General features: G+C 41.4%; 1 protein-coding gene across 1 annotated transcript in view; it reads left to right on the top strand.

Moving 5' to 3' along the window:
- Positions 1-24,792, top strand: part of Smc1b (structural maintenance of chromosomes 1B) — a 78,043-nt gene extending 53,251 nt beyond the window's left edge. Inside the window, 10 exon segments of the mRNA XM_047549823.1 lie at positions 1,950-2,091; positions 2,913-3,058; positions 4,762-4,915; positions 10,023-10,121; positions 12,291-12,447; positions 13,443-13,597; positions 14,609-14,760; positions 16,699-16,768; positions 23,771-23,881; positions 24,679-24,792. Coding sequence (XP_047405779.1) covers positions 1,950-2,091; positions 2,913-3,058; positions 4,762-4,915; positions 10,023-10,121; positions 12,291-12,447; positions 13,443-13,597; positions 14,609-14,760; positions 16,699-16,768; positions 23,771-23,881; positions 24,679-24,792 — 1,300 coding nt within the window.
- Positions 24,793-26,801: the final 2,009 nt, after the last annotated feature.

The raw sequence follows: 26,801 nt of genomic DNA, 5'->3' as shown, positions 1-26,801 counted from the left end.
GAGCACCAGCGAGGGGAGAGGAGGGCTGGAGTTTTGTGGTGTCCCACTTACGTCATGCAGTTATGTATGCATGCCTGACTTCTGCGCAGACACAAGGCTCGAAGGTTTCTTCTTGACCTCTCGTGCAGACACTATGGTCAGAGGTCAGGAGCAGGGATTCTGTTGCCCCCTCTTTCACACCTGGCTCCATGCTACAACCTGAGTAAGTTAATTCACAGGAGAGCTTTGATAACAGATGCATAGTAAACTTTCATTAAATAATTACTTTGTTTTTATTATTGTCACTGTTTTTTGGTCAGTTTTTTAGCACAGTATCTAATACAGATAGAACTTAAAAGTACATCTTGAAGGAACAGTTGGGTTGCCAGGCTACATGGGAGGGAGAGAGGAAAGGATGAGCTATAGTTGATATTGAATTTTTTTTTTTTTAAGTACTGGAGATTGAACCCAGGGATGCTCTGCCACTGAGCTACATTCCCAGCTCTTTTTTTTTTTTTTTTTGAGACAGGGTCTCACTAAGTTGTTTCAAGTCTCATTAGGTTGCTAAGGCTGGCCTTGAACTTTTGATCCTCCTGCTTCAGCCTTCCCAGTAGCTGGGATTACAGGTGTACACTACTGCACCCAGCAGTGTTGGAGGTCTTTATGAGGAGTTTATGAAGCTTGCAAAGTAGAAGTGCATCAGGAAGGGACATGGTCTTCATTCGCAAGTTTGGAAGTTTTTTGGTTTTTGGTTTTTTTTTAACAAGCTTTTTTGTTTTGTTTTTGTTTTGTTTTTTGCAGTGCTGGGGATTGAACCCAGGGCCTTGTGCTTTGCAGGGAAAGCACTCTACCAACTGAGCTATATCCCCAGCCCAAGTTTGGAAGTTTTTATTTGGAGTTTATATTTGAATAGTTGTTAAAAGAAAAAAGACTGACTAAATAATTAAATAAATACATAAAGCCAGATATGGTGGTGTACATCTGTAATCCCAGCTACTCCAGATGCTAAAGCAAGAAAATCACAAGTTTGAGCACAGTCTCAGCAATTTAGCAAGACCCTACCCTGTCTCAAAAAGGGGGGTGGGGGGCTGGGAATATAAGTCAGAGTAGAGGGCCCTGGGTTAATTCCTCAGTATGACCAAAAAAGTTAATAAACATATAAAGCTGGATGTAATGGTGCATCCCAGCTACTTAAGGCTAAAACAGGAGGATCAAGTTTGAGGCCAACCACAATAACTTCATTTTTTTAATTTTTTAAATTTTTTTGTGGTGCTGGGGATTGAACACAGGGCCTTGTGCATATGAGGCAAGCACCCTGCAACTGAGCTATATCCTCAGCCCAGCCACAATAACTTAATGAGACCCTGTCTCAAAGTAAAAAATAAAATTTTAAAAAGGGCCGGGGATGTGACTCTGGTTGAGTACTTGTCTATCGTGTGCAAGCCCTGGGTTCAAACCTCAGTAACAATAACTAAATACATAAGTTGTAACTTAAAGAAAATGAGGGAAGGGAACCCATAGATTATAAAAAATGTAAGAAACATATCACCTCTATGCAGTCTGTGACTCCTAATACAGATATTCAGGTTTTTTTAAAATAATGAAATGCCCTAGAGATTTGGCAATGGTAATAATTTCATATTAAAAGATTTATTATGACTTTTAAGCTACAATAATTTATTATTATAAATTAAAAATCACTTCACTTTTGGAGATACACATAAAATATTTATAGATGAAATTACGTGATGTCTGGAATTTGCTTGAAATAGTCCAGTATTGTGGTAAGTTGGGTTATAGATAAAACAAGAGTGATCTTGTATTGATCATATCAAAGTTGAGTGAGAGCTTCATGGGGTTCATTATCATATTCCTTCTACTTTCATATTTGAAATTTCCTGTAAGAAAAAGTTAAAAAGAAAAGAAAGCACTCTGCTTACCATTTGTAATACTTGACTTTTTTATTCTAGATTAGAATTTGAAAAGCAAAAAACTCGGCTTAATATTCAGCTTGAATATAGTCGTAATCAGCTTAAGAAGAAACTGAATAAGATCAACACATTAAAAGAAACTGTCCAGAAAGGTAGAGAAGACATCGATAATCTAAAGAAGGTAACTAATAGTGGGCTAAAGTGCCTCTTCATTGCATTTTTTGCTTCCTTCATTGAATAGCCACTTATTGAGCTTCTGAAAGGTTTTGGTAGTGAAAGGGGCCAGATGTGAGAAGTACTTAGAGTCGGCAGAGCTTCATGAGTTCTGGAGTTGGGCAGGAGGGAAGGCAAAGCGGGTGCCATGAAGACTCCTGCCTGAGTTCTAAGTGGAGTAGTGGATGGGAGGAGAAGACTCGGGTCTTTGTGGTGCCTGGATGGTAGTGTCCAGCAGGAAAGAATGCAGATAGTGGGAGAAGTCTGGGCAGGAGCTGTAGATTGGGAGTTTCTGATTGACAGAAGCAAATTGAACCATGTGAGAAAGGTTGAAATGCTCAGGCAGGTAGACAGTGGAGAGCACCGGAACAGCCATGGGATTCTGGAAGGGGTGGGTAGGCTAGGAACAGGGGTAGTCAGTCAGAGGAGGAGGCATCACAGAAGCCCCAGTGCTGCAGGAAGGAAAATGTGGTAAAGACTGTTAAAAAGGCTGAGTCTGAAATGTCTGTTTAATTGCCACTTAAAAGTCACAGTGGCAGGAACACTTTCACTGGACAGATGGCAGTGAGCTGAGTGAGCAATGGGTCTAAAATGAAGGACGAAGGCAGGTACTGATCACCAGCTTCTAAAAGGTGTAGAATGAGAGTGGGCCACAATCCATGACGTAGGTTCAAGCAGCACATGGGATGCAGTTTATCTTAGAGCAACTGGGTTGGTCTTTTTGGTAACAGAACCTGTTGACGTTATCAATATAAAAGATGGTAAATCTGCATTGCATATCCTCTTCAGGCTGAAGAAGAATGTCTGCAGGTTGTGGATGAACTCATGGCGAAGCGGCAGCAACTTCAGAACATCTTTGTCACTCAGAATTCCAACACTGAGAAAGTTCAAACTCAGATTGAAGAGGAGCGGAAGAAGTTTTTAGCTGTTGATAGGTAATTGAGACTTCATCGTTTTTGAAAGATACAGCCAGCATTTTTGACATGTGTATTGTCAGTGTGAAATGTGTTGTGTGAAGTTATATTTGAATATGTACCCTTTGTTGCTGATGGTCCCACATAACACATTTCAAATGTCTAATTTGGGGGAAAACCAAGAGGGAGTTAGTTGTTTAGAGTGAGTAGTTCTTATTGGTGAATGAAATCATGATCCTATATAGAGTCCCTTGCCCTATATCCCTCTTTTGATATCACTGGTGTCTTCCTGTTGTCCAGTTTCCCTCTCTGCAACACAGCACAGAGGGTAAAAGAGGGCCACGCTGCCTATGGGGACGTCCCAGCTCTGCTCCTGATGTCCTGTTCCTTAATTTCCTCGTCAGTAAGTGGGGATAATGAAAATGCCTACCTCCAAGAATAGTGACCTAAACACTGATGAAGTGAACTCAGACAAGTACCTGGTACCTGCTCAGCATATGTATTTACCATGATGTTGATGACGCCGCTTTGGATCAGCTGACTTACAGCAAAATTCCATGCTCTTCTGAGTGACTGACATGGCAGCAATGAGAAATGAGCTCTTTTTGCTTAGCCTCTTGGCACATCCCTTTTCCTCATTGTCCCAAGACCTTCAGTGCTTTAAGACACCATCAGAAAGTTCTTTGTGTATGATTTTTTAGAGGAATTAAAATCTGTTTCTTAATTCTTCAAAACTTTTATATTTAGTTTAAAATTTGTTTCTCTTCATATTCTTGAAAACCTTGGAGTCTTCCTTCCCTCCCTCTGTGCCTCTTATCCTTCCTTCTTTTTTTTTTTTCTTTCTTTCTGTCCCCTTTCTGGGTCTTGTTAAAGGCCCACATTCTTTCAGCTGGTATACCTCATATCTTCATCTCAGATAGAGCCCGATAGTACAGAGACTTCAGATTGTCAGGGATACAGTGATTTACCTGATTTCTCTTACTTAGAGACTGTTTCTTCTGGTTTGAGGTTCCAAAATGAGCTCATATGAGGGAGAGACACAACCTGAAAAAGTGTAGATTTGAAAATATAATAAGCTGAGCATGGTGGCACACACCTGCAGTCCCAGCCACTCAGAGGCTGAGATAGGAGGATGACAAATTCAAAGCCAGCTTCAGCAACTTAGTGAGACCATATCTCAGAATAAAAGGATGCAGCTCAGTGGTTAAGTTCCCCTGGGTTCAGTCCCTGGTACCAAAAACAAAAATAAATAAAGTAACTAGGAAAGTACTGCATCTTGGTAGCCCTGATTAAAGCAGGAATATTTATTATTGGAAAATGCCATCACCAGACACAGTGAATATGCCTGTGATCCCAGCTACTGGGGAGGCTGAGGCAGGAGGATAGCAAATTCAAGGCCAGCTTGGGCAACTTGGCAAGACCCTATCTCAAAATAAATAGGATTTGGTATGTAACTAAGTGGTGGCGTAGCTTTCCTAACATAAGCAAGGCACTAGGTTCCATCCCTTGTACCACAAAGGAAAAAAAAAAAAAGCAACCTTAGGTTATCTAGTCTCATTCATGGCCTTACTCAGGAGTGTTAATGTTTAAATTACTAACTCCAGCACTTACAGGACTCATAGGGAAAGTCGCCTTTAACATAACATTTTTCTTGCTTAGTGCCGCTTTACAATGAGTAAAAGCTTTGCATCATGAGTAAAAGCACTTTTCATATTTTTTTACAGGGAAGTGGGAAAATTGCAAAAGGAAGTTGTGATCATTCAGACCTCTCTGGAGCAGAAACGATTAGAGAAGCATAACATGCTGCTTGATTGCAAAGTTCAAGACATTGAGATAGTTCTTCTGTTGGGGTCACTGGACGACATAATTGAAGTGGAGGTGCCTAGAAAATTACTTAAAATGTGTGCAGTGGTACTGAACCGGGTGTTTAGAGCAACTCGACTGCTTTTTCTTTTTCTGATTATTGGGCCCTTTACAGATGGGATTATTCCTTCTAGGAGGGAAGAAAATGATTGCCATCCCAGAGGAAGAGGCATCTTGTGCCATCCTCTGATCTTTCCTGTGGATCTGTGTCTCTTTAGCTCCAGGGATGGACCAGTGTTTCTTACCTGTAGTAGACATCTCAGAGAAATCAGTATTAAAGCTCTTGTCCCCATTCTGCTCTGCCCCCAGACACTCAAAAACCTCTTCAGTTCAATCCAGTTTTTTGCTCCAGGAACAGCCTAAGGTCCTTTAGATTCGTCAGTATGAAATAGCTGTAAAACTAAGCTTCTCTCTTGATGCTGAATAATAATGACTTCTCATAGCATAATTCTGGTGTAATATACTCAAAAAGTCTTTGTGGGTTTTTTCCCCTCTATTTTAGCAGAGAACATTGTGGATAGGAGGTAAGGAAAGGAGAAAACCATTTCCTGGCCACAAAATGACATAAACCCAATTCAAAAGGCTTTAAGATTTAAAAAAAAAAAATGGGAGTGCAGGGTTAGGGCTAGAAATGAGGCAGCTCACATGTGGCTCAGTTCAGGCCTTTGAAGTCTCTCAGAACTCTTACTCAGTACATCAGCTTTGTCCTCTTAGATCAGCTTTCCTCATGAGCCTACAAGGTAGCTGTGATGGAGGCAAGGAAAATCTTCCTGCCCCCTCAGAAAAATCCTGGGGAAGAATTCTGACTGGTTCATTTTGGGACATGTACCCAGTCTTGTGCGTGTGAAGGGAGGGAAAAGGGGGACTGCTATAAGCAAAATTAGGGGGGAACAGAAAAATAGCACTCGCTATCCACACAAAGAAATAATCAGTTTAAAGGCAAGGTAATTTCAGAAGAGGGTTAAAACTATAGAACAGAGGAGGACGTTGTATGGAGAAGCAAGTCTGAGGCTGTTGGTCAGTAGCAGTGTCGCCGCTATGTTCCCAGTGTTCTGTCAGGGAGCGAACCTTCAGAATTATTCTCCAACATGCCCACCACAAGTGGGAATTACTTGCTTCTGGATTAGCATGAAAGACATTCATGGCAGGGTATTTCCCAGCAGATATTATAATAAGCTGAATTCATATTGAATCATCATCAAAAAGAAAAGTGGTACTTCTAGTTTCTACTCCAGCATGTCAGAAACTTGAAAGTCGTCCCTTCATCTTAAGTAAAAAACTGAACAAACTGAGAAAATCAGTAACTTATATCTGTAAGAGAAGCAAGGTCAGAGCAAAACTTGCTGTACCAAAACTGGAGAGTCAGACAAATACAGGGAATCACAGCATGTAGAGTAGGAGCCTCCAGGGGGAATCAGCACCCACTTAGGAAACTAATTTATAAATGCTTCAGGGCAGAGATATGAAACTCCAGGGGTGCTAGTCATAGGGCTCCCTCACTTTTGTGCATGTTGCCTCCTGAACCTTCAGAGTCTCACTTACCAGGGGCTGCTGCCCTGGGGAGCCTATCTGCTGGGGATTTATTAGAGCCTGATTGAACTGAGGTAGGGAAATGGCCATCTCAGCAAGCTGTAGCTATTCTGTCCACCTAAGGGGGAAAAATAACTTAGAAGCACTGATGAAATTCACAAGGACAGAGACTTGCTGAGAGACTGAGCTCTAGCTTAGCAAAGTGGCACATACCTCTGTAATCCCAGTGATTTAGGAGACTGAAGGGGAAGGATCCTAAGTTCAATGCCAGCCCCTGCAATTTAGTGAAACCCTGTCTCAAAATAAAAATAAAAAGGAATGGGAGTATGCTCAATGGTGAAGTCCCCCTGGGTTCAATCCCAATAGCTGGGTGGAGTGGGTGTGCTGAGACCTAATCATAGGACTGTAGATGCTTCCCTTCCCCGATATCTCACTACCAGATTAGTAAAGGTCAGTGTACAGCACAGCAGTCCCCTTCACTCAGTACATCATGTCCAGCTATCAAGAAAAGTATTATAAGGCATACCAAAAGGCAAAAAATAATTTGAAGACACAGAAGCAGCTAATTAGACCTAAACTCAGATATAGGGATGTTAGAACTGTCAGACCAGGAAGTTAAAATAACTGTGATTAACAAACTGTGGACTGAGCTGGGTATGATGGCACATGCCTGTAATCCCAGCAGCTCAAGAGGCTGAGATAGTAGGATCACTAGTTCAAAGTCAGCCTCAGCAAAATTGAGGCAATAAGCCACTCAGTGAGACCCTGTCTCTAAATAAAATACAAAATAGGGCTGGGGGTGTGACTCAGTGGTTGAGTGCCCCTGAGTTCTATCCCCAGCCTTCCCCAACACAAAAAAGAATTTTTTTAAAAACTAGATATCACAACTGGGTGGCATAAGCCTATAATCCCAGTGGTTCAGGAGGATCATGAGTTCAAAGCCAGCCTCAGCAACTTAGCAGGGCCCTAAGCAACTGAGTGAGAACCTGTCTTTACATAAAATATAAATAAGGACTGGGAATTGCTCAGTGGTTAAGTGCCCCTGGGTTCAATCACTGGTACCAAAAATAGAGATAATCACTAAACATCTATATTCCAGACCAAAATCCAGAACACTGAACCGAATGCTGGCAAGGATCAATGAACTATCATTACTGGTGGGAATACATAATGCCACACTTTGGATACAATTTGTCAGTTTCCTAAAAGACTAAATTGATCATATGATCAACAATTGTACTACCTGGAATTTACCCAAAAGAGTTGAAAACTTACATCTGTATAAAACCTGCTTATGGATGTTTATAACTTCTTTATTCATAATTGCTAAAACTTGGAAGCAAACGTAATATCCTTCAGGAGTTGAATAAATAAACTGATAGATCATGCAATATTATCCAGCACTAGAGAAAAATGAACTATTGCTGGGTGTGGAGGTGCACATCTGTAGTCCCAGCTACTTGGTAGGCTGAGGCAGGAGGATCACCTGAGCCCAGGAATTCAAGCCATCCTGGGCAACACAGCAAGACCCCATCTCAAAACAAAAAACTGTGAAGCCATTAAAAAGAGCAGGGAGGAAACTTCAATGCATATTGATAAGTAAAATGATAATCTAAAAAGCCTGTACTATTTGATTCCAACTATATGACATTCCAGAAAAGGTAGAACAATCTAGACAGTAAAATCTCTGGTTACCAGGAGTTAGAGGGGAATGAGGGATGAATAGGTGGAGCATAGATGATTTTTAGGGCTTTTGAAACTTCTACCTAATACTATAATGTATAATTTTAGATATGTGCCTTTATGATTTTGTACAAACCCATAGAACGTTAAACACCAATAATAAGCCCTACTGGAGAAGGATGGACTTTGGGTGATTATGATGTGTTGATGCTCTGAACCCAAAAATACTTTTTTTTTTTTTTTTTAGGTATTGGGGATTGAACCCAGGACTTTGTTGATGCTAGACAAGCACTTTACCACTGAGCTACACACCAAACCCCAAAGTAGTCTATTTAAAAAAAAAAAAAAAAGTACTTCTGTTTCACTTTGTGCTAGTCAGGCCACACTGGAATATTGTATTCAATTTTTAAAATACGAGGCATTTTAAGAGTGATACATCCAGAGTAATGAAGAAAGCCTAGACCATGTTGTATTGGGAGGGAAGGCTTAGAGAATGTAACTGTTATCTTCAGATAGATGAAAATCTCTCACGTGAGTCGCACTTGTTCTTTCTGATCCCAAGGGGGATATTAAGTTGGGTGCAGAAGGCCACAGAGTTGAATTTCTACAGCTCGAGAATAGTTTCTATAGAAAGATAGTAGCCTCTGGTGGAGAGTTCCTGGCTGGAATTTCATAAGCAATCTAGTTGTAGCCATGCAGTGGTGGGGCTGTCCAAGATGTTCTGTAAAACCCAGAATAGGAAGGCATTAGGTATGAACTGAATCCTCTGTTCAGAGGAGCAAACAAGAGTCACTAGGAAATATAATTGTTTGACAATGTCTGTGGAAGTAACTGTGCACATGTGAAGTAAACCCTTTCATTGGATGGATGTGTTCAGACAAGGCAAGTTGCCTGTGCCTGCCAGGGTTCTCAGAAGATTCTCATATTGTCGGGGAGAGATTTTCCTAGATTCCCAAATCATAGTGTGCAAAGGAAGCATCTGGGTATCATGTGGCCTAAGAGTGCATTCCACACAACCCCAGATGAGCCCCTGTTGCTGGCCCATGGACCACCCCTTGAGTAGCATGGCACCAAATGACTTACACAGAAGTATAATGCAAACAAGGATGTTGAATCACACACAGGCATGGTGGGATTTAGAGTTTCAAACATTTTGTATTGAAATTCAACTTTGTGAGCTATTTTAACATGTATTATATAAAATTTATGCTTAATAAAAAAAAGTTTTATTGAGGATGTGTAGCTAAGAACAACTAGAAAGGACTGAATAACCAAGTAGTCTTTTCTTCTTAATTTGTAAGTCTTGATTTTGATCAGCAAAAGGCCAGGCAACAGCTGAATAAGTGCTCATCTGTTCCTTTTGTCCTGTTACTTCCTTCCAAAGTATATATATTGAAATTGAAATATATATCAGTCGTTGTATGGAACACTGAATACAAAGCCCCAAATCCTGTCCTTCACATTCAGTGTGGTAGAGACGATCCAACAGACAAACTGTAAACAAATAGAGTATGTGTTGGATGTTGATAGGTGCTGCAGAAAATTAAAGCAGAAAAGGAACACAGAGCAGGTGGAGGGGCTCGCAGCCTTGAGTGGAGAGGCCAGGGTGGCCTAGAGAAGGTAGCCAGAGAGTAGAGGTGAGGTGAAGTGGCACAGGCATCTAGGGGAAGGCGGTCCAGCAGAGGGACTGTGCCAGTCCTGAGAGCAGCACTTGCACTGTGATCAGGGAGGCTGTGGGTTGCAGCAGAGGGAGCACAGGACACTGGTTCCCCACGGAGTCAGGGCAGCTGAGGCCAGATCATGGCAGCCTGCCAGCTGTGTCATAGGAGTGCAATTGGAGGACTGGGGGCAGATGAACCAGTAGAGATTATCATTTCAGATAACGGAAAAAATTTTGTGTGTTTTTCAGTTGGGAACTGAAGCAGAAAGTACCCAGGCAACGACTGACATCTATGAAAAGGAAGCTGCTATCGAAGTCGACTACAGCCCTTTAAGAGAGGATCTGAAGGTAATTGAAAGATCTCTCCTGTTTATGACTAACAGCAATATTGAATATTTAAGTACTGCAGAATCATTTTTAGATAGTAGAATGTAAGTTCTTTTTTTAAAAAGATTTCCTAATGTTTTTGAAGAAAAAACATTTTTTTTCTGTGTTAACTAACAACATTTCTGACACCAGATATGTGGGTTTCTTTCACACCAAGCAGTTCTCTAGTTCTCTGAGTATTTTAGTATCCTACAATTCAGTTCAGTTCTGGCACTGTCTGGTGCAGCATCAGGTCCCACAAGTTAAAAACTAGTCCCACAAAGACTACCCACACTTCAGATACCAGCCACATGTCCCAGAGTGCATACCTCTGCCCCTGGCTGTAAATCAGGGATTCCCTTAGAACCCTCCTCAGATTTGATAATTTGCCAGAGTGGCTCACAAAACTTGGAATACTTTCCTGGGGAAGGGACACAGCTCCCAGACCCTCTCTCATGCCCCCTCTAGGTGGGCCACCTTTCTCGCATCTCAGTGTGTTCACCACCTCCTGGAGGCATGATCGATTAAATCATTGGCCTCTGGTGGTTATTCAGTCTCTAACCTCTAAGGAGCTATCCTCAGGCAACCACTACCCACCCTCCAAAAGCAGGCTCATTAGCATGAACTCTGGTGTGGTGGAAAGAAGCTTGTTAGGATTAACAGAAGATGCTTCTCTCACTCAGGAAATGCGAAGAGTTTTAGGAGCTGAGAGCCAGGAGTCAGGATGAGGCCCAAATATACATTTCTTATTCTATCATGCTATCACAAAATAGGCTAATAAGTAAATAGGTTGCTTCTTAAAACATTTCTATCGGCTTCGGTCACTGTGTTCTGCAGAACACTCTACCATGAAATGTCTAGCTAAAGAAGCAGAGTTTCTGTGCCAGCTCCTGTTTGAATCTTATTCCCTTCTTGTAGGCACAGAATGAATAAACAAAAGCTTTGCAAAGTTCTGCAGTACACAAAAGTGGCATTTACTCCAGCATCCTGAATTTGCCCTGTCAAGGCCCTCGGACCTCCCTTTTGGGGTGGTGCTGCTGTAAAATTGAAAGGTTTCACTACAGACCCCAGCAGTTGTTCCTGCATCTCAGCCGCCTGAGTGGGGTTACATGTTCATTTCTGATCCAGTCACCCCTCCCAGTGGGCGGAGGATAGGTGCTCAGCCCACACCTGAGCAGAGCAGGCCCACTCCTCAGCACTGGGCTCAGGAGGAAGGAAGGGCCACCTGGCCCCAAACAGGCCGCATTAGTAAGGAAAAGTGGAGGTGGATCCTGAGTAGCAGCACCCACCACATCTTTTCATTTCACATCATCAGTATCGAGTCAGTGGACTTATAGCCGTGGCATCTTTTGGCAGAAGTTTTTGTCTTTCCTGTAGTTTTCTATTGAGTACTTTCTCCATTGCTTTTTTTGTCTAGAATGTCCTTTGCCACCTCATTACTCAGTAAATGTAAACATTTTCTTTGTGTTTATGGTGTTGTTTTTATTTGCCTGTCATCTGAAGTTTATTTTAGTATATGGTGTAAGAATCTTTTAAGTTATTTAAGTAACAAATTTACTCAGTTTTCAGATAAGTCTCAGTGAACTAAAATATTACCTTTATCATGCATGACTCCCTTCTGGAAGTCAACGACATTTTCCATCCCACCCCAATTAATTCTGTTCGTTAGTCGGGTTTCAGGTTAACTGTTACTCCTCTCTCTGCCCTATGCTTATCCTGGTAGAGGTTTTTTCCATCCTGTTATAAATGGCAGATTATATTGCTGACTTCTCTGTGAGCTTTTTAAAGACAAAGACTGACAGTTTCCTTCATTGAATCTTCAGTTTCTAATATGTAGTAGATGATAAATATTTTTATTGAACACAGAAATTAAGGTGATACATGAATTGTCTTTCAGCCAGGTTTAAAAAAAAATAAAAAAGAGGTACAACATGTTCCCGGAGCAGCATATCCATCAGTAGAGCAGGAAAGGCACAGCTGTCATTGAAGCTGGAGATGGTGCTGTGTCTGCAGCTCCAGGCTCAAGCAGTGGGGGTGGGAGTGTGCAGAGGGAGCTGGCGGGTCAGATGGAGTTGACCCTGTGCTTTGGTCTTACTTTAGCAGTGTACAGGTAAAAGGCATGCCAGTCAGTGTTGTTTTTTGCAATAACAGGCTCTACAGTCAGATAAAGAGGTAGAGGCCCATCTTACACTCCTTCTGCAGCAAATGGCCTCCCAGGAGGATGTTCTGTTGAAGACAGCAGCCCCAAACCTGAGGGCCCTGGAGAACCTGAAGACTGTCAGAGACAAGTTTCAAGAGTCCACAGATGGTGAACTTGGGTTTATTATTATTATTTATTTATTTATTTATTTATTTTTATCTTTTTTTTTTTTTTTTTTTTTTTGATGCTGAGGAGTGAACTCAGGGGCATCTAACCACAGAGCCACATCCCCAGTCCTATTTTATTTTTTATTTTGACACAGGGTCTCACCAAGTTGCTTAGGACCTCATTTAAGTTGCTAAGGCTGGCCTTGAATTTGTGATTATCTTGTCTCAGCCTCCTGAGCCACTGGGATTACAGGCACGCCCCACAGTGCCCTTCTGAACTAGGGTTTAATTGTTAACAGGATCATATTTATGGGTGTTTTGATTTCTAGAACAACAGTCACCCCTGGAATATAACTTCTTTTCTCATATATTTTCCTCTGTCATCTTATATTAATGTGTGCTTTTAGTCCTGAGTCACTAATTGCTTCCTCCATGAAAAATGTTCTGCTTAATTCAAAAATCGGTTTATTGATTATTATAGAACAGACGTTTAAATTTTTTATATCAGCAAAACAGGCATATTAAATACTCTTTAGGAATTTGTTAATATTATTAGAAATTAGCCCTGCTATAGTCAATTTATGTTGTACAATTTCATTTTTCTATTGGATAATATTTTTGTTGTATGTAATATTGTTTTAACTAAAGATTACTCTGATATGAGTTTATCACCTTGAAGAGATTTATACTTCAATTATTTATACTAAGTTCAGATAGTTAAGCCTCTAGACTATTACACTTTAACATCATGTAATAAGAGTTTTCTTAATTCCCTTAAATACTCCTATTTTTTTAAAAAAAAGAAATTAGCCCTGCCAAAAAAGGATGGGCTTATTAATTGTTAGAGCTCTTGGAATCAATAACAGTTGAGGTTATTTTGAAGATAAATTTACTTATGAAAGCCAAATTCAAATTCCAATTTTTAAAATATCCTATATTTTAAATAAGAGAAGTTCCTGGTGGTCTCCAAAATAAAGAACATTGATTCTCTCTTAGCTTTTGAGGCCAGCAGAAAGGAAGCCAGAATGTGTAGGCAAGAGTTTGAACAGGTGAAAAAAAGGAGATACGATCTTTTCAGCCAATGTTTTGAGCACGTCTCAATCTCAATTGATCAAATCTACAAGAAGCTCTGCAGAAACAACAGTGCCCAAGTATGTATTTTCAACCCCGAAGTAACTAGGGGGATCTTTGTGTTACCGGTGGTGTTTTTTTCTGGTGGGACGTGAATAACCACTGCACATTATCTGAGTAATTCTCTTAGGGTAGGGTTAGTTTGTGAAGACTGATCTCTTGAGCTGTTCTCCATCCCACTGCCTCTGAGCTGGCAGCCTGGACAAGGCACAGCCACTCCAGACCTGTTTCTCTACCTGAAAATGAGTGACCTAGCTCACTTGGTATCCAGTCTGTTATCTGGTACTGATTTGTCTTTAGAACTCTGCAGTAAAGGCCAGGTCAGTATAGAGGATCCTAGGGAACATTATCAGTGGGGTTGATCAGCATATCATAGCAGAGAGGAAGAACTAAAGGCAGGATCCCATTCCAGGTATTTCCTTTTTAAGGAGAGTCTTGGTGATCGCCATGCCCACTTCATTATCAGTGCCCCCAGCAGATGGCTTGGGGAATTGGATGTGGAGTTAAGATGTGGGTCATGACTATATACCTGCTTTGCTCATGTTCTTCTATGACTCAGGTGATCCTTTCAGAATTTCAACTGAAAATAATATGATAAATTAAAATAATTTATTTTCAGTAAAGTGAGACTAAACTAAGCCCATTAACTCTTTGAGAACAGGATTCATATCTGTATTTCCAGTGCCTGGCTCATAGTAAGTGTTCAGTAAATGTTTGATAAATGAACCATTGATCACTGAGTGAATAGAAGATTGTAAGACTGGCTTGTGCTGCTCTGGGGTGACACAGCCTGGTGGGAAGGCCTGATCCCCTAAGTTAGAATGTTTTCTATGTCCCCACCAATCCAGACAACCCTATTGTCTGTAATTAAATGGAGAATAAATACATTATTTACAGGCATTGGTATTTTTCCATCAAAATTGAGGAAAATCTAACAATAGAATATTTTGCATGTAAACTATGTTGCCACCCCATGTTGAAATTTACTGATTACTTTTCTGATATTGCTAAATAAACAACATGTGTTTCAGGCATTTCTTAGCCCAGAGAACCCTGAAGAACCGTACTTGGAGGGAATTAGTTATAATTGTGTGGCCCCAGGCAAACGATTTATGCCAATGGACAATTTGTCAGGGGGAGAAAAGTGTGTAGCGGCTTTGGCTCTCCTGTTTGCCGTACACAGGTAAGGTCTCAATAAGCTACTTGGCTTCGTACCAGGGCAAAAGCCAAGTGGAGCTTGCAATGGGAGATCTACACCTATTTTTCTTTATTAATATTTAGTAAATGCTACAGGACGTTTTTCTTCAGTTAGACAATTCAGGTTATATTTTAGGCCTACGGTAATTTAGACTGAAACTCTTAAAGATTTCAGTCTTTGACAGATTTTATTATCAGTAGCTAGTAACTTTCCAACTATAGGGAAGAAAGAGAAAAATTTAGAATGGCAAGATGTGATATCACAATTGCCCAAAACCATGAGCAACAAATTCAAAAACTAAACTTGCATATTATTTAGTTCATGTTCAGAGATCTATTTAGTAAATAATATTGAAGGCAAAGTATTTCTTTAGAAAAGTATTTAGCCTTATTTTCACTGATGATGGTATCACTGTTTTACAATATTAATCAAGAAACAAAAAACCAAAAGAAAAGTGATTGCCGTTCAAAGAATTTGGTGGGGCTGCTGCCTCTCTGGTCCCATTACCAGGGACATGAGAACACAAGAGTTTGACAACTGGTTTGTATTGGTCTCAAAGGCAGAAGGAATAAGCCCCCACAGGAAGAGTGACTATGGGTGGCAGGGGAGCTCTGTGAAGGGAAAGCGCTCTGAACAGGAGGTTCATGGCAGCTTAAGACCATCACTAGGTGGCGCCCCATCCGTTAGGCAGCAGACTGCTGAACGCACTGCCTCAGCCAGGGAGATGACTGAGCCAAACAAAATGCCTACTTCAAAAATGCTTATTTTAGTTGGGGAAGATAAATAATAAGTAAGTTCCATTTGTAATTAATATAGAGAACATTAGAGAGTGGAAGTCCTACAGGAAATAAGTAAACAGGAGCGGGGAACAGAGATAATGGGTGGCAGAGAAGGTTTGTCATATTGAGTCATCGTATATTAAGGACCAGGAACTGTGGCGCACACCTGTCATCCCAGTTACTTGGGAAACTGAAGCAGGAGTCTGGGCAATTAACAAGACCCTATCTCAAAGTAAAATTTATAAAGATCTGGGGATGTAGCTCAGTGGTAGAGCATCTCTGGGTTTAAGAAAAAAAAAAAAGTCATCAAGGAAGGCCCATTAGAAGGAAACATTTGAGTAGAGATTTGAAGTAATTAGGGAACAAGCCATCTGGATAGCCAGAGGTGGTTTCTCTAGATATGAGGACAGCAGGTGCAAAGGACCTGAGGCCAAAGTGTCAGGCTCAGGGTTAGGAAGCTGTTGTGACAGTCAAAACGAAAGATGAAAGATGGTGGTGGCTGGACCTGGGAGAAAGCAGATGTTGCTAATGGGGATGGTGGGGTGTGAAGGAGTCTGGGGATGACTCCCTAAACAGCTAGACTGGGAAGAACTACTGGTAACTGAGGTGGAGAAGACCAAAGGAGGGAATAGGTGTGGGGGCAGGTGAGACGTTTGCTTTTGGATGAGCTTGGGGTGTTTATTAGGTGTCCACGTAGAATCATTGAGTGAGCAATGGCAAGCATGTCCAGGAGAGAGGGCGGAACTACTGGCGGAAGTGTGGAGCCATCTGTGTTTGGATGGTATTAAAAATTTGGGAGCATATGGAATCAGCAGGGGAACGTGGGAGAGCTCTGAACGCTGAGCTGCACCTATTCAGGAATGAAGAGTTGACATCAGAGACCCAAAGAGTAGCAGGTGGGAGAAAAGCACAAAGTGCTGTCCATAAGCCAGTATCTGAGGGAGAGGGGTGACCAACCCTAAATACCCCTTTAATATGTCACTTAGGATGCAGACTGATAATCGAACCCTGTTAGCAACCCAAAGGTCACTAAACAAAGTTTCCAAAAGGATGTGTCTTATTTATTCTGAATACTGTTTATTCTTTCTTCCAACTCTTTTAAAAACAAATAGAAAGTTACTACTAATTTGCTATTTTTTTCTAGTTTTCGGCCTGCTCCATTCTTTGTTTTAGATGAAGTGGATGCAGCTCTGGACAATACTAACATTGGCAAAGTAAGTTTCTTTCTGCTTTTAATTCTCAATAGAATGTCAGCAACTTCAGGCTTGTGTTGCAGTCAGAAGGCAGTTTGCCATGAACAAACAGGTTTGTGGGGCTAGCAGTAATTGCTAATTAAAGTAAATCCTTTTTTCCTTCCATATTTTTTATTGGTGTATTATAATTATACATAATGGATTCATTGTTATGTACTCTCACATGCACACAATATAGCACTCTAACTTGGCCAATATCATTTTCAGTATTTACCCTTTTCCTCTCCTCTCCCCTCGCCCTGCTCCCTCTACTGATTGCGTCCTTCCATTTCCATGTCATCCCTCCACACACATAACTTTTTTTTCCTTCTCCATATATGAGAGAAAACATGACCCTTGACTTTCTGAGCTTATTTCATTTAACGTTCTCAAGGTCCCTCTATTTTCCTGCAAATTACATAATTTCATTTTTATCTATGAATAAAACTCCATTTGCATATATACCATGTTTTCTCTGTGCATTCATTCATTGATGAATACCTCAGCTATAGTGAACTGTGCTGCTATAAACATGGGTATGCATGTATTGCTATAGTTTTCTGACTTTAATTCTTTAGGATAAATACTCAGGAGTTGCATAGCTGGGTCATATGGTGATTCTCTTCCTAGTCTTTTGTGGGACCTCCATACTGATTTTGAGTGGCTGTCCTTATTTACAGTCTTACCATAGTGTACATGTGTTCCCTTTTCCCCACATCCTTTCCAGCATTTATTTGTATTCTTGATGACTGCCATTCTGATTGGAGTGAGATGAAATCTGTTTTCATTTGTTTTATTACTGGGGATTGAACCCAAGGACACTTAGCACTGAGCCACATCCCCAGCTTTTTTTATTTTTTATTTTGAGACAGGGTCTTGTTAAGTTGCTTAGGGTCTTGCTAAATTGCTGAGGCTGGTCTTAAATTTGCAATCTTCCTGCCTCAGCCTCCCAAGTCACTGGGAATATAGGAGTGTACCACCATGCCCAACCTCAGTGTAGTTTTGATTTGCATTCCCCTAATTGCTAAAGATGTCAAACATCTTTTCACGTATTTATTGGCCATTTGCTTTTCTTTTGTAGAGAGTTTCTGGTTTGGTTCATTTGCCCATTTATTAATTGGGTTTTGGTTTTCTTTGGTGGTAAGTTTTTTGAGTTCTTTATATATTCTGGATATTAATCATATGTCAGAAGAGTAGCTAGCAAAGATTTTTCTCAATTCTGTAGATTGTCTCTTCATATTCTACATTGTTTCCTTTGCTATGAAGCTTTTTAATTTGATGCCATCCTGTTTAACTCTTGACATTATTTCCTGAGTGTTAGGGGTCCTGTTGGGAAGTCATGGCCTGTGCCTACGTACAGGAATGTCGACCCTGTTTTCTACTAGAAGTTGCAGCGTTTCTTCTAGTCTAATTCCTAGGTCTTCGATCCATTTTGAGTTAACTTTTGGCCAAGGCAAGAAAGGATCTAGTTTACATACAGATAACCTGTTTTCTCAGCACCAGTTGTGTAAAAGCCTGTTTTTTCTCCCCCAGTGTGTTTCTGGCACCTTAGTCAAGGATCAAATCACTGTGTGGGTTTGTTCTTTGGGTCTTCTCTTCTATTGGTCTATGTGTTGCCAAAAATTCCATCATTGTCCCCAATGCCAATCCAATAATGAGGACATGGTTTTTGAGAAAAAGGGAAAGGTTTATTGCTTCGCTAGAAAAGGAGAAACACAGGGGACTCCTGTCCCAACAATTGTGATTCTGCCCATCAGCAGGAATGGGGCTTTTTAAAGAGGTGACTCAAAGGCTATATTCCATGTGTCCTCTGTTGGAGTTGTAATCCACTTGTTAATTTGGAAGATAATCCTTCTGAAATCTTCTGGTAGCATACCCAAAGTCTGGATTACTTCATTTCTATGCTGGGTTATCTGCTCAAGGATAGATAACTCTGTCTAGGATGGGGAAGAAAGGTAATCCTGTTTCCCCTGAGATTAGGGAGGAGCAGGGAGAAGAGAAGAGAAAGAAATATGTCCATTTAAAAAATAAATTGCCCAGCGGCTCAGGAGGCTGAGAGAATTGAGAGTTCAAAGCCAGTCTCAGCAACAGCGAGGCACTAAGTAACTCAGTGAAACCCTGTCTCTAAATAAAATACAAAAAGGGCTGGGGATGTGGCTCAGTGGTTGAGTGCCCTCTGAGTTCAGTCCCTGGTACAAAAAAAAAAAAAATTACAGTAGCAGAGCAGCAAGGGCTATATTCAGAGCATAAAGTGGACCACTGTTACATGTGTCTGTTTTTATGCCAGTACCATGCAGTTTTTGTTACTTTAGCTCTGTAGTATAATTTGAAATTGGATATTGTGATGCCTCCAGTGACAGATTATGGAAAATAATATTCCTACAAGACAGCTCCCCAAGAAAAATGGAAGGAGGGAGGGGAAATTAGCCAAACATTAAAACTTTCCCCATATACCCGTTCCCAATAACAATGGGCCCTAGGGGCAGGTTCCTCCCCAGCATCTCCACCAAAAGCAAACATTTACCCATTCCCAACCTCAGTGCATCTTGAATGAAGGAGGCAAATACTGAATTCTGGGTCCTGAACTTTGACCTTCCCCCATGGCAAATTAGTCCTAAATAGAGGCACAGCAAATATTGAAACTCTGGGAAACAGTGGATCGCAAGGAAAGTAAAACAGTGGGCAAGATTTAAGTACTCATCCCTTGAGATCTGGACTCCTATCTCCCCAGATAATAATGAGTTTCAACCTTTTTACAACTACCCTCCTAAGTTAAAGTTCTAACCTGTACAACTAGCCCAATTGTCAAAACTGCACATCTGCAGTCTCAAATAAAACTATAAAACCCAGACTCTTCTGTAACTCAGGGACCAGCTCCATACCCAGAAAATGGGCCCTCCCATGCCTGATCCATGGACCTCGCTGCAGAATAAAGGAGAACTTGCTGATCCGAGGTTTGCGTCCCGTCTCCTGCCTCCTTCGTTTGTGGGCCATGAGCTTGCATCCAGAATCACTTTTTTGGCTTAAAATTTCCTTGACTTTTCTGGATCTTTTATTCTTCCAGGTGAATTTTAGGACCATTTTCTAGTTCTGTGAAGAATGTCATTGGTATTTTGATGAGAATTGAATTGAATCTGTGTATTGCTTTTGGCCATTTTAACATTACTAATTCTGACTATGCATGAACATGGGAAGTCTTCAGTTGCTTTCTTCAACCTTCTGTCATTTTCATTCATTTCACCTCTTTGGTAATTGATTCCTAAGGGGTTTTTTGTTTGTTTGGTTTTTGTTTTGTTTTGAGAAAAAGGGAAAAGTAGTTGTGTTGCTTTGCGCAAAGGAGAAACAGGGAACTCCTGTCCTAGAGGCTGTGATTTTGCCCATCAGGGGGAACAGTAGGTTTTTCAAGAGGTGATTAATAGGATACATTCCAGGTGTTCTCTGTCCAGAATTGTAAATCCACTTGTTGATTTGGGAGAGTCAATTCTTAGATCTTCTGGTGCATCCCTTAAGTCTGAATGAATCACTTCATTCCTGTGGTGGGCTATCCTCAAGGACAGATAACTGCCTAGCACAGGGAAGAAAGGTAATCCTGCCCCCACCCCATTAGGGAGGGGAAGTCTTTGTTTTTTGAGGCTATTGTGAATGGGATTGTTTTCCCAAGTTCTCAGAAGATTGTTGGTTTTTAGGAAAGGGGTTGATTTCTGAGTATTGATTTCATAACCTGCTACTTTGCTAATTTGTTTATTAGCTCTGGCAGTCTTCTGAGGGAACTTTTTGGATTTTTTAAGTATGTGATCATATCATTTACAGTGATATGATTACAGTTGATGGTTTGTCTTCTAATTTTTAGCCCTTTTATTTTCTTCTCTTTCCTAATTGTGGCTAGAATTTCTAGTACTATTTTGAATAGGATTGATGAGCATAGACATCCTTTCCTTGTTCCAGATTTTAGAAGAAAGACTCTCTGCTTTTCCCCATTTAATGAGGTCGACTTTGGGTTTTTAATACATAGCCTTTATGATGTTGAGGTAGGCTCCTCCTGTCCCTGTTTTCCTCATGTTATGAATGGGTGCTGGATTTTGTTGGAGGCTTTGTCTGCATCTCTTGAGATGTAAAGTTAATACTTTAAAGTCAAAATATCTACAAACAGGATGGTTTGGAGTGGTTTTTATGAGATTTAGGGAACCCTCAAGAGTTGCCAGGTAGCCAATGCAGGGAGCCAAGTAAGGGTCGCTACACAACATCAGCATCACTGCTGGCACAACTGGCTCCTCCGCAGATCTAGGTACTGGGGGTTAGTGGATCCTTAATAGCAGGCCTGTGGCAGAGAGCTTTCTGTGGTTTCATGGACCAAACTAGTTGATTATTAAAGCCCAAGAATAACATCTTTAAATGAAATTCCAAAGGAATTAGTTAAAAATTCTACCTCCTCAAAATTTATCCAATCCCTGTATTGTGCACAATTCCGTTTTCATTACTTAAGGCAGAGAGAAATAAGGAAACAGTTTAATTCTAGAGTTAACTTTAGTCAGCACTGTAGAGATACCTTCTCGGCCTCTCAGCCCACACCTTTCAGCTGCAACTGCATGGAATTCTGGACATGAGAAAGGGCCATGGGATGTGAGAACGGACAGGGCAGGCACCTGCAGCCCCTGGACTCCTTGGTGGATTCCAGGCCTATCCCCTTCCACAGGCCGCTTATAAGGAGGCTGCTTTGTCTATGCTGACAGATATATTTCTCAGTATTTATTTACAAATTGGCATTCTGGTTTACAACCTCATCTCTGGAGCCTGGTAAATATGCACACCCCTGAGAGATGTTTTCAGCCTTAAGGTGCTGCCCAGCAGGTTCTTCGTCTCACGTGAAATGCCTGGGCAAGTTAGCTCCTAATGGCACAAAGGTAGTCTTTCCTAACCCCAAGTCCTTAATGTAATCCATGTCTCTTGGGGTCCTGCTTTTTAACATGACGCAAGATACACAAGAATGCCTCATCAATTCCATATCCCAAAATCTGTCACAGACTTCATGGTAACCAGAGGAAGAAGAAAACAGGAACAAAGGAAATCTTGAGTTTTCTCGAACACCAGCCAATCTGGATCTGACTGGACTTCATGACCTGACTTTCTCGGGAAAAACCTTCCCTCAGGAAATTAATTTTGGCACTTTGAATCCCATATTCTGTTAGGGGAATCTTTGTGGTCTACATCTTTTCTTGGTTGCCTTTAAAATATCTTTCTAGGAAAATCTAGATGTTTATATTAGTGGCTTCGCTAGGATATAGGTCTAACTTAATTGTCCCATTAGCACCTGGCCTGTGTATTAAACCCTTTAACGTCTGATTCCTTTGAGATTTGTTTCTGGCACTCCATTGCTGAATTATGAGCAGTTATATAGTATGAACAGCCATAAAGTAGCCTCCACTCCATCTTGAGACCAAGGTGCCAACATTATTTCTTCTTCTACTCCCCCCCACCCCCCTTTTTTAATACTGGGAATTAAACCCAGGGAATCTTACCAGTAAGCCACATCACCAGCCTTTTTTTTTTTGAGACAGGTCTCAATTAGTAAGTTGCTAAGGCTGGCCTTGACATTGCAATCCTCCTGCCTCAGCCTCCTGATTTGCCACACTGGAATTATAGGTGTGTGCCACTGTGTCTGGCAGCTTAGTTGTTCTAATAGGTAAAAGAAGTGCACACTATACATCTTTTGATCTGTTAGTCAGCTTTATTACTATAACAAAATATCTGAGATAATCAACTTTAAAAGGAGGTAGGTTGATTGGGCTCACAGTTTGAGTTTTCAGTCCATGGTCCGTTGCCTGCTGATTTTGGACCTGCAGTGAGGGGGTAGTACATTGTGATGGAAGTGCACAGCAGCAAGGAGGCAGAAGAGGGGGAGGGGTCAAGGTCCCAATAGCTCCTTCAATGACCTAAATTCTAAAATCCTCCAGCCAGACCCCACCTCTTAAAGGTTTCATTACCCCCCAGCAGCACCACAGGCTGGGATCAAGCCTTCGGGAACATTTTACCAACAAACCATAGTAGTGGCTTCTATCTCCTCTTTCCCATCACTGTTCCAAGACACTTTTCAGTCTGAATCTTAGTAGCGCGTACCATGACCTCTAATGCTTGATTTCCTTCTGTCCATATGAATTTTGCATCCTAGCCAAGAGCAGCTTCCTTTCTCAGCATTCACCTTAGCTGGTGACTATTCCTCTGAAACTGATGCTCCTGCTTCTGGGCTTCGTGTCTAATGTCTTGGATGTAGTCAGGACCAGACACAAGCCCGTGGAGGTTGAGGGGGCTGGCAGGTAGCCTCTTGTTCATCATCATCCTCCAAGCTTCAAGCAGTTTCTTCTCCAAGACTCATTTTTACCCACAGTCTACTTTGCTCTCCTCATTTCCTTGGAATTGAGCTTCCTAAAGGGGCCAGAGTTCACCTCTAACCAAAGAACTTGATTGTACATTATGAATCCATATAAATTGCTGTAGCTTTCCCATATTCTGGTTTTGAGCTGGCAAAATAGGAAGTTGGATGTCTAAATTCCAGCCCTTCTTTGCCCTCACAAGTATCTGGGAGTTTTTGTTCTATCTCATTATGAAGACTGATTATCTATTGCCACAACAGTGTCTCAAGTTCCAACTTTATTCTGTAAAATAATCTTTTGGGGATTAGGGTGTAGTTAGTAGAGTGCTTGCCTAGCACCCTGGAGGACCTGGATTCAATCCCCAGCACCACAAATAAATTGTCTTTAGGTCATGGGTTTAATGAATTTTGCTTTTTGGTTTTTTTTCCCCCAACTTATTCTAGAAGCTAAGCTATTTACATTTCTGCAATTGTAGTGGATTTACTTAAGTACCAGAAATGCAAGGAAGTGCCTTATCACCTAAAATAGGCAGAGTCAGAGACAGGCAGAACCACTATTCCCAAATCCCAAACAAGGCCTTTCCTGGCTGGTGAAATGTGTGCTTATTTCCTCATAGGTATCAAGTTACATCAAAGAGCAGACTCAAGAACAGTTTCAGATGATAATAATTTCTCTAAAAGAAGAGTTCTACTCCAGAGCTGATGCACTGATCGGCATCTATCCGGAGGTAAGAGAATACACAGGGGGGAGGAGTGGCTACCACGAACTCACCAGCACCCCGACGGCCAGCGCTCATCCCTTCATAGGCCACAGTTCCAGGTGGAGTCTAGAGATACTATTGGATTTCTGCAGATATGGGTCTAAATGATTGTTCAAATACAAATTTAAGAGTGACCATTCAGATATTTCCCTGACAGGAGAGATTTAAGATACATTTTAAGAGACAAAAGCAAATTAAAAACTGTGCAGTAGTATGACAGTTTTGTAAAAGAATAGCACACATTAACTTCGAGCCCTGTTAGCACTTGTATTTCATATTGCTATGATCTCTGAATATTTTAAACAACGAATGTATTTTATCACTTTATTGAGGGGGAAAAAAAAAACAAAAAAACTGGAAATTCCAAGTGGTACAGTAACTTTTTTAGATTTTGAAAACACCTTTCTTAAGCCATTCAAATACTTGCCTGAGCTAATGGAATAGGACAACTAACTTCAGACATCGGATTTTAGGACAGTTGGCTTTTACTTCCTGAGTTTTCCTTTAAGCTAAAATGAAAATTTACCTTCCTGTACCTACAGAATATTAGGGGACTACGTGGAAACATGCTATAAGAGAAAGAGGAATTCTCATACCAGATAATAAGAAATAATTACTTGGTGTGAACACAGGTGATTCATGCCCTTTTAGGCATGAGGAGGTTCCCTTTTAATGTATGTCCAGACTAGCTGAGGGCCCTACTTGAAAACATTTCTTCCCTAATCAGAGGAACTGACTCTTAAACTGGCTTCTTTCCATTGCAGCAGGACGAGTGCATGTTCAGCCGAGTGCTGACCCTAGACCTCTCACAGTATCCAGACACTGAGGGCCGGGAGGGCAGCAGGAGACACCGAGAGTCCCAGCCAGTTAAGACCTAGAGGGCCCAGCACCCCACCACCAGCTGTCGCTGTGGCCTGGCCCGTGGAGGCCCGGATAGTTTCTTTAGTTCCCAGGAACAAACTTCAGAGCAAGCAGGACCACCCCAGGGTGCCACTGAAGAAAAACCTTACTTGTTCTAGCCAAAGAGATGGTAGAGCTGACTTCATTTAAGGAATGTTCTGGCCCCATTCCATGAGGGGAAGTTTTCTGTGACAGTTAGCATTGATGTTAAAAAAAAAAAAAAAAAAGTACAACTTTGTACCATAATTTTAATTTCAATTTTTGAAATAAGTTGTCACTCTGGGCTTGCCTTGCACCTTTTAAGTAATCTTTAAGAGAAATCCTTGGTGGTTCTCCCCTCTTCTTTTCTGGGGTCCTAGGGATGGAATCCAGCATCTCAAGTATACTAGGCAGTGCTCTGCCACTAAGTTAGGGCCACAGCCCTGAAATGTTTTGACTTTAAATATGTTAGTCATGGGTGGTTAATAAATTTTGAATCTGGCTTTTGTGGGAAATTGTTTTAGAGGGACTGTATGTCAATATTGAAAATATCAATAAAAGTAATTTTAAATGTTGCCAATGAGCAGTTTTAGAAACAAAAACAAAAAAGTGACGGTGGTATGGTTTGGATCTGGAATGTCCCCAAAGGCTCCCACGCTTAAGACTTGGTCTGCAGAGCAGAGACATTCAGAGGTGGGGCTTCTAGATGACCCCGGGCCTTGGAGGCTCCAGCCTCTGTCAGGAGGTGCTGGGAACTTCAGGGAGCAGGGGACACAGGACCTACTTGGAGGCCTGCCCTCAGGGACTACTTTGTCCCCCCGGGCCCCTCCCCTTCCTCACTCTGCTTCTGAGGTGACAGCTGTTCCACCACACCTTTCTGACTTCGGGTCCAGAGCAACAGAGGCAACGGACCTCCTCCAAGTTGTTGTATTCAGATGTTTTGTCAAACTGACAAAAAGCTGACTAATACAAATGGCAAAACCATGCTATATCTGCTTCAATTAATTGACATTTTTAAAAAATATAATTTGTTAAGGAAGTACCGAAGAATAAGGCATTCTCAAATAACAACTGATTTTGTGTATAGACAGACGGTTACGTGTGGGCAAGATGCCAGCAGTTTTTTTGGTTTTTTTTTTTTTTTGGCAGTACTGGGAACCCCACGGTGCTTTACACTGAGCTCCACCCCATGCCTTCTTAAATTCGCCAAACTTCTATAGGACTTTATTCCACTTCAGAGTAGGACAGGCACACTCTGCAGTGACCTCTGTGTACGTGTGCTTTGGGCTAAACGCCAACTGGAAGCAGCCTCCTGGAGTAGTGGGGTCACTCCTGAACAGCACTTTTTGTTTCATGCACACAGAAGACACTGTGCCCACCATGTGGACTGAGTCACCTAGAGCTCGCCTGTAGATGCAGAAACCACTATGGTGTCCTCCCTTGTTCTCCTTAGTACTGGCTTTACCATCAGGTCACCTGCTGCCTCTGCCTTGAAAGATGTTGAATTGTCCCTTTTGGTGCTGTAGAAACTCAGCATTACCCCCTTTTCTTTTTCTTTTGTACCAAGGATTGAACTCAGGGGCATTCAACCACTGAGACACCTCCCCAGCTGTATTTTGAATTTTATTTAGAGACGGTGTCTCACTGAGTTGCTTAGCACCTCGATTTTGCTGAGGCTGGCTTTGAACCTTTCATCCTCCTGCCGCAGCCTCATGAGTCGCTGGGATTGCTGGGGTTACAGATGTGCATGCCTGCCTGCAACTTCCCCTTTCTCTTCTTACTCCTCCCTAACCATGACTCACAGGCTGTCAGTGACCTTTCTAAGAGCAGTCAATTCTGTTACAACAAAACCCACCACAACACAAAAGCACAAAATGAAAACCACAGGGCTATAAAAGTGTGGGGTGAAAGAAGAAACCTTAAAAAAAAAAAAAAAAAAAAAATAACTGGTACACACATTAAATGGCTAAGAAATAAAAAAAAAAAGACCAGCCAGGCGCCATGGCAC

Source organism: Sciurus carolinensis, chromosome 4 (genome assembly GCF_902686445.1).
Source record: "Sciurus carolinensis chromosome 4, mSciCar1.2, whole genome shotgun sequence".
NCBI classification, from domain to species: Eukaryota; Metazoa; Chordata; class Mammalia; order Rodentia; family Sciuridae; genus Sciurus; species Sciurus carolinensis.
This window is presented reverse-complemented; position numbering and strand designations above follow the sequence as displayed.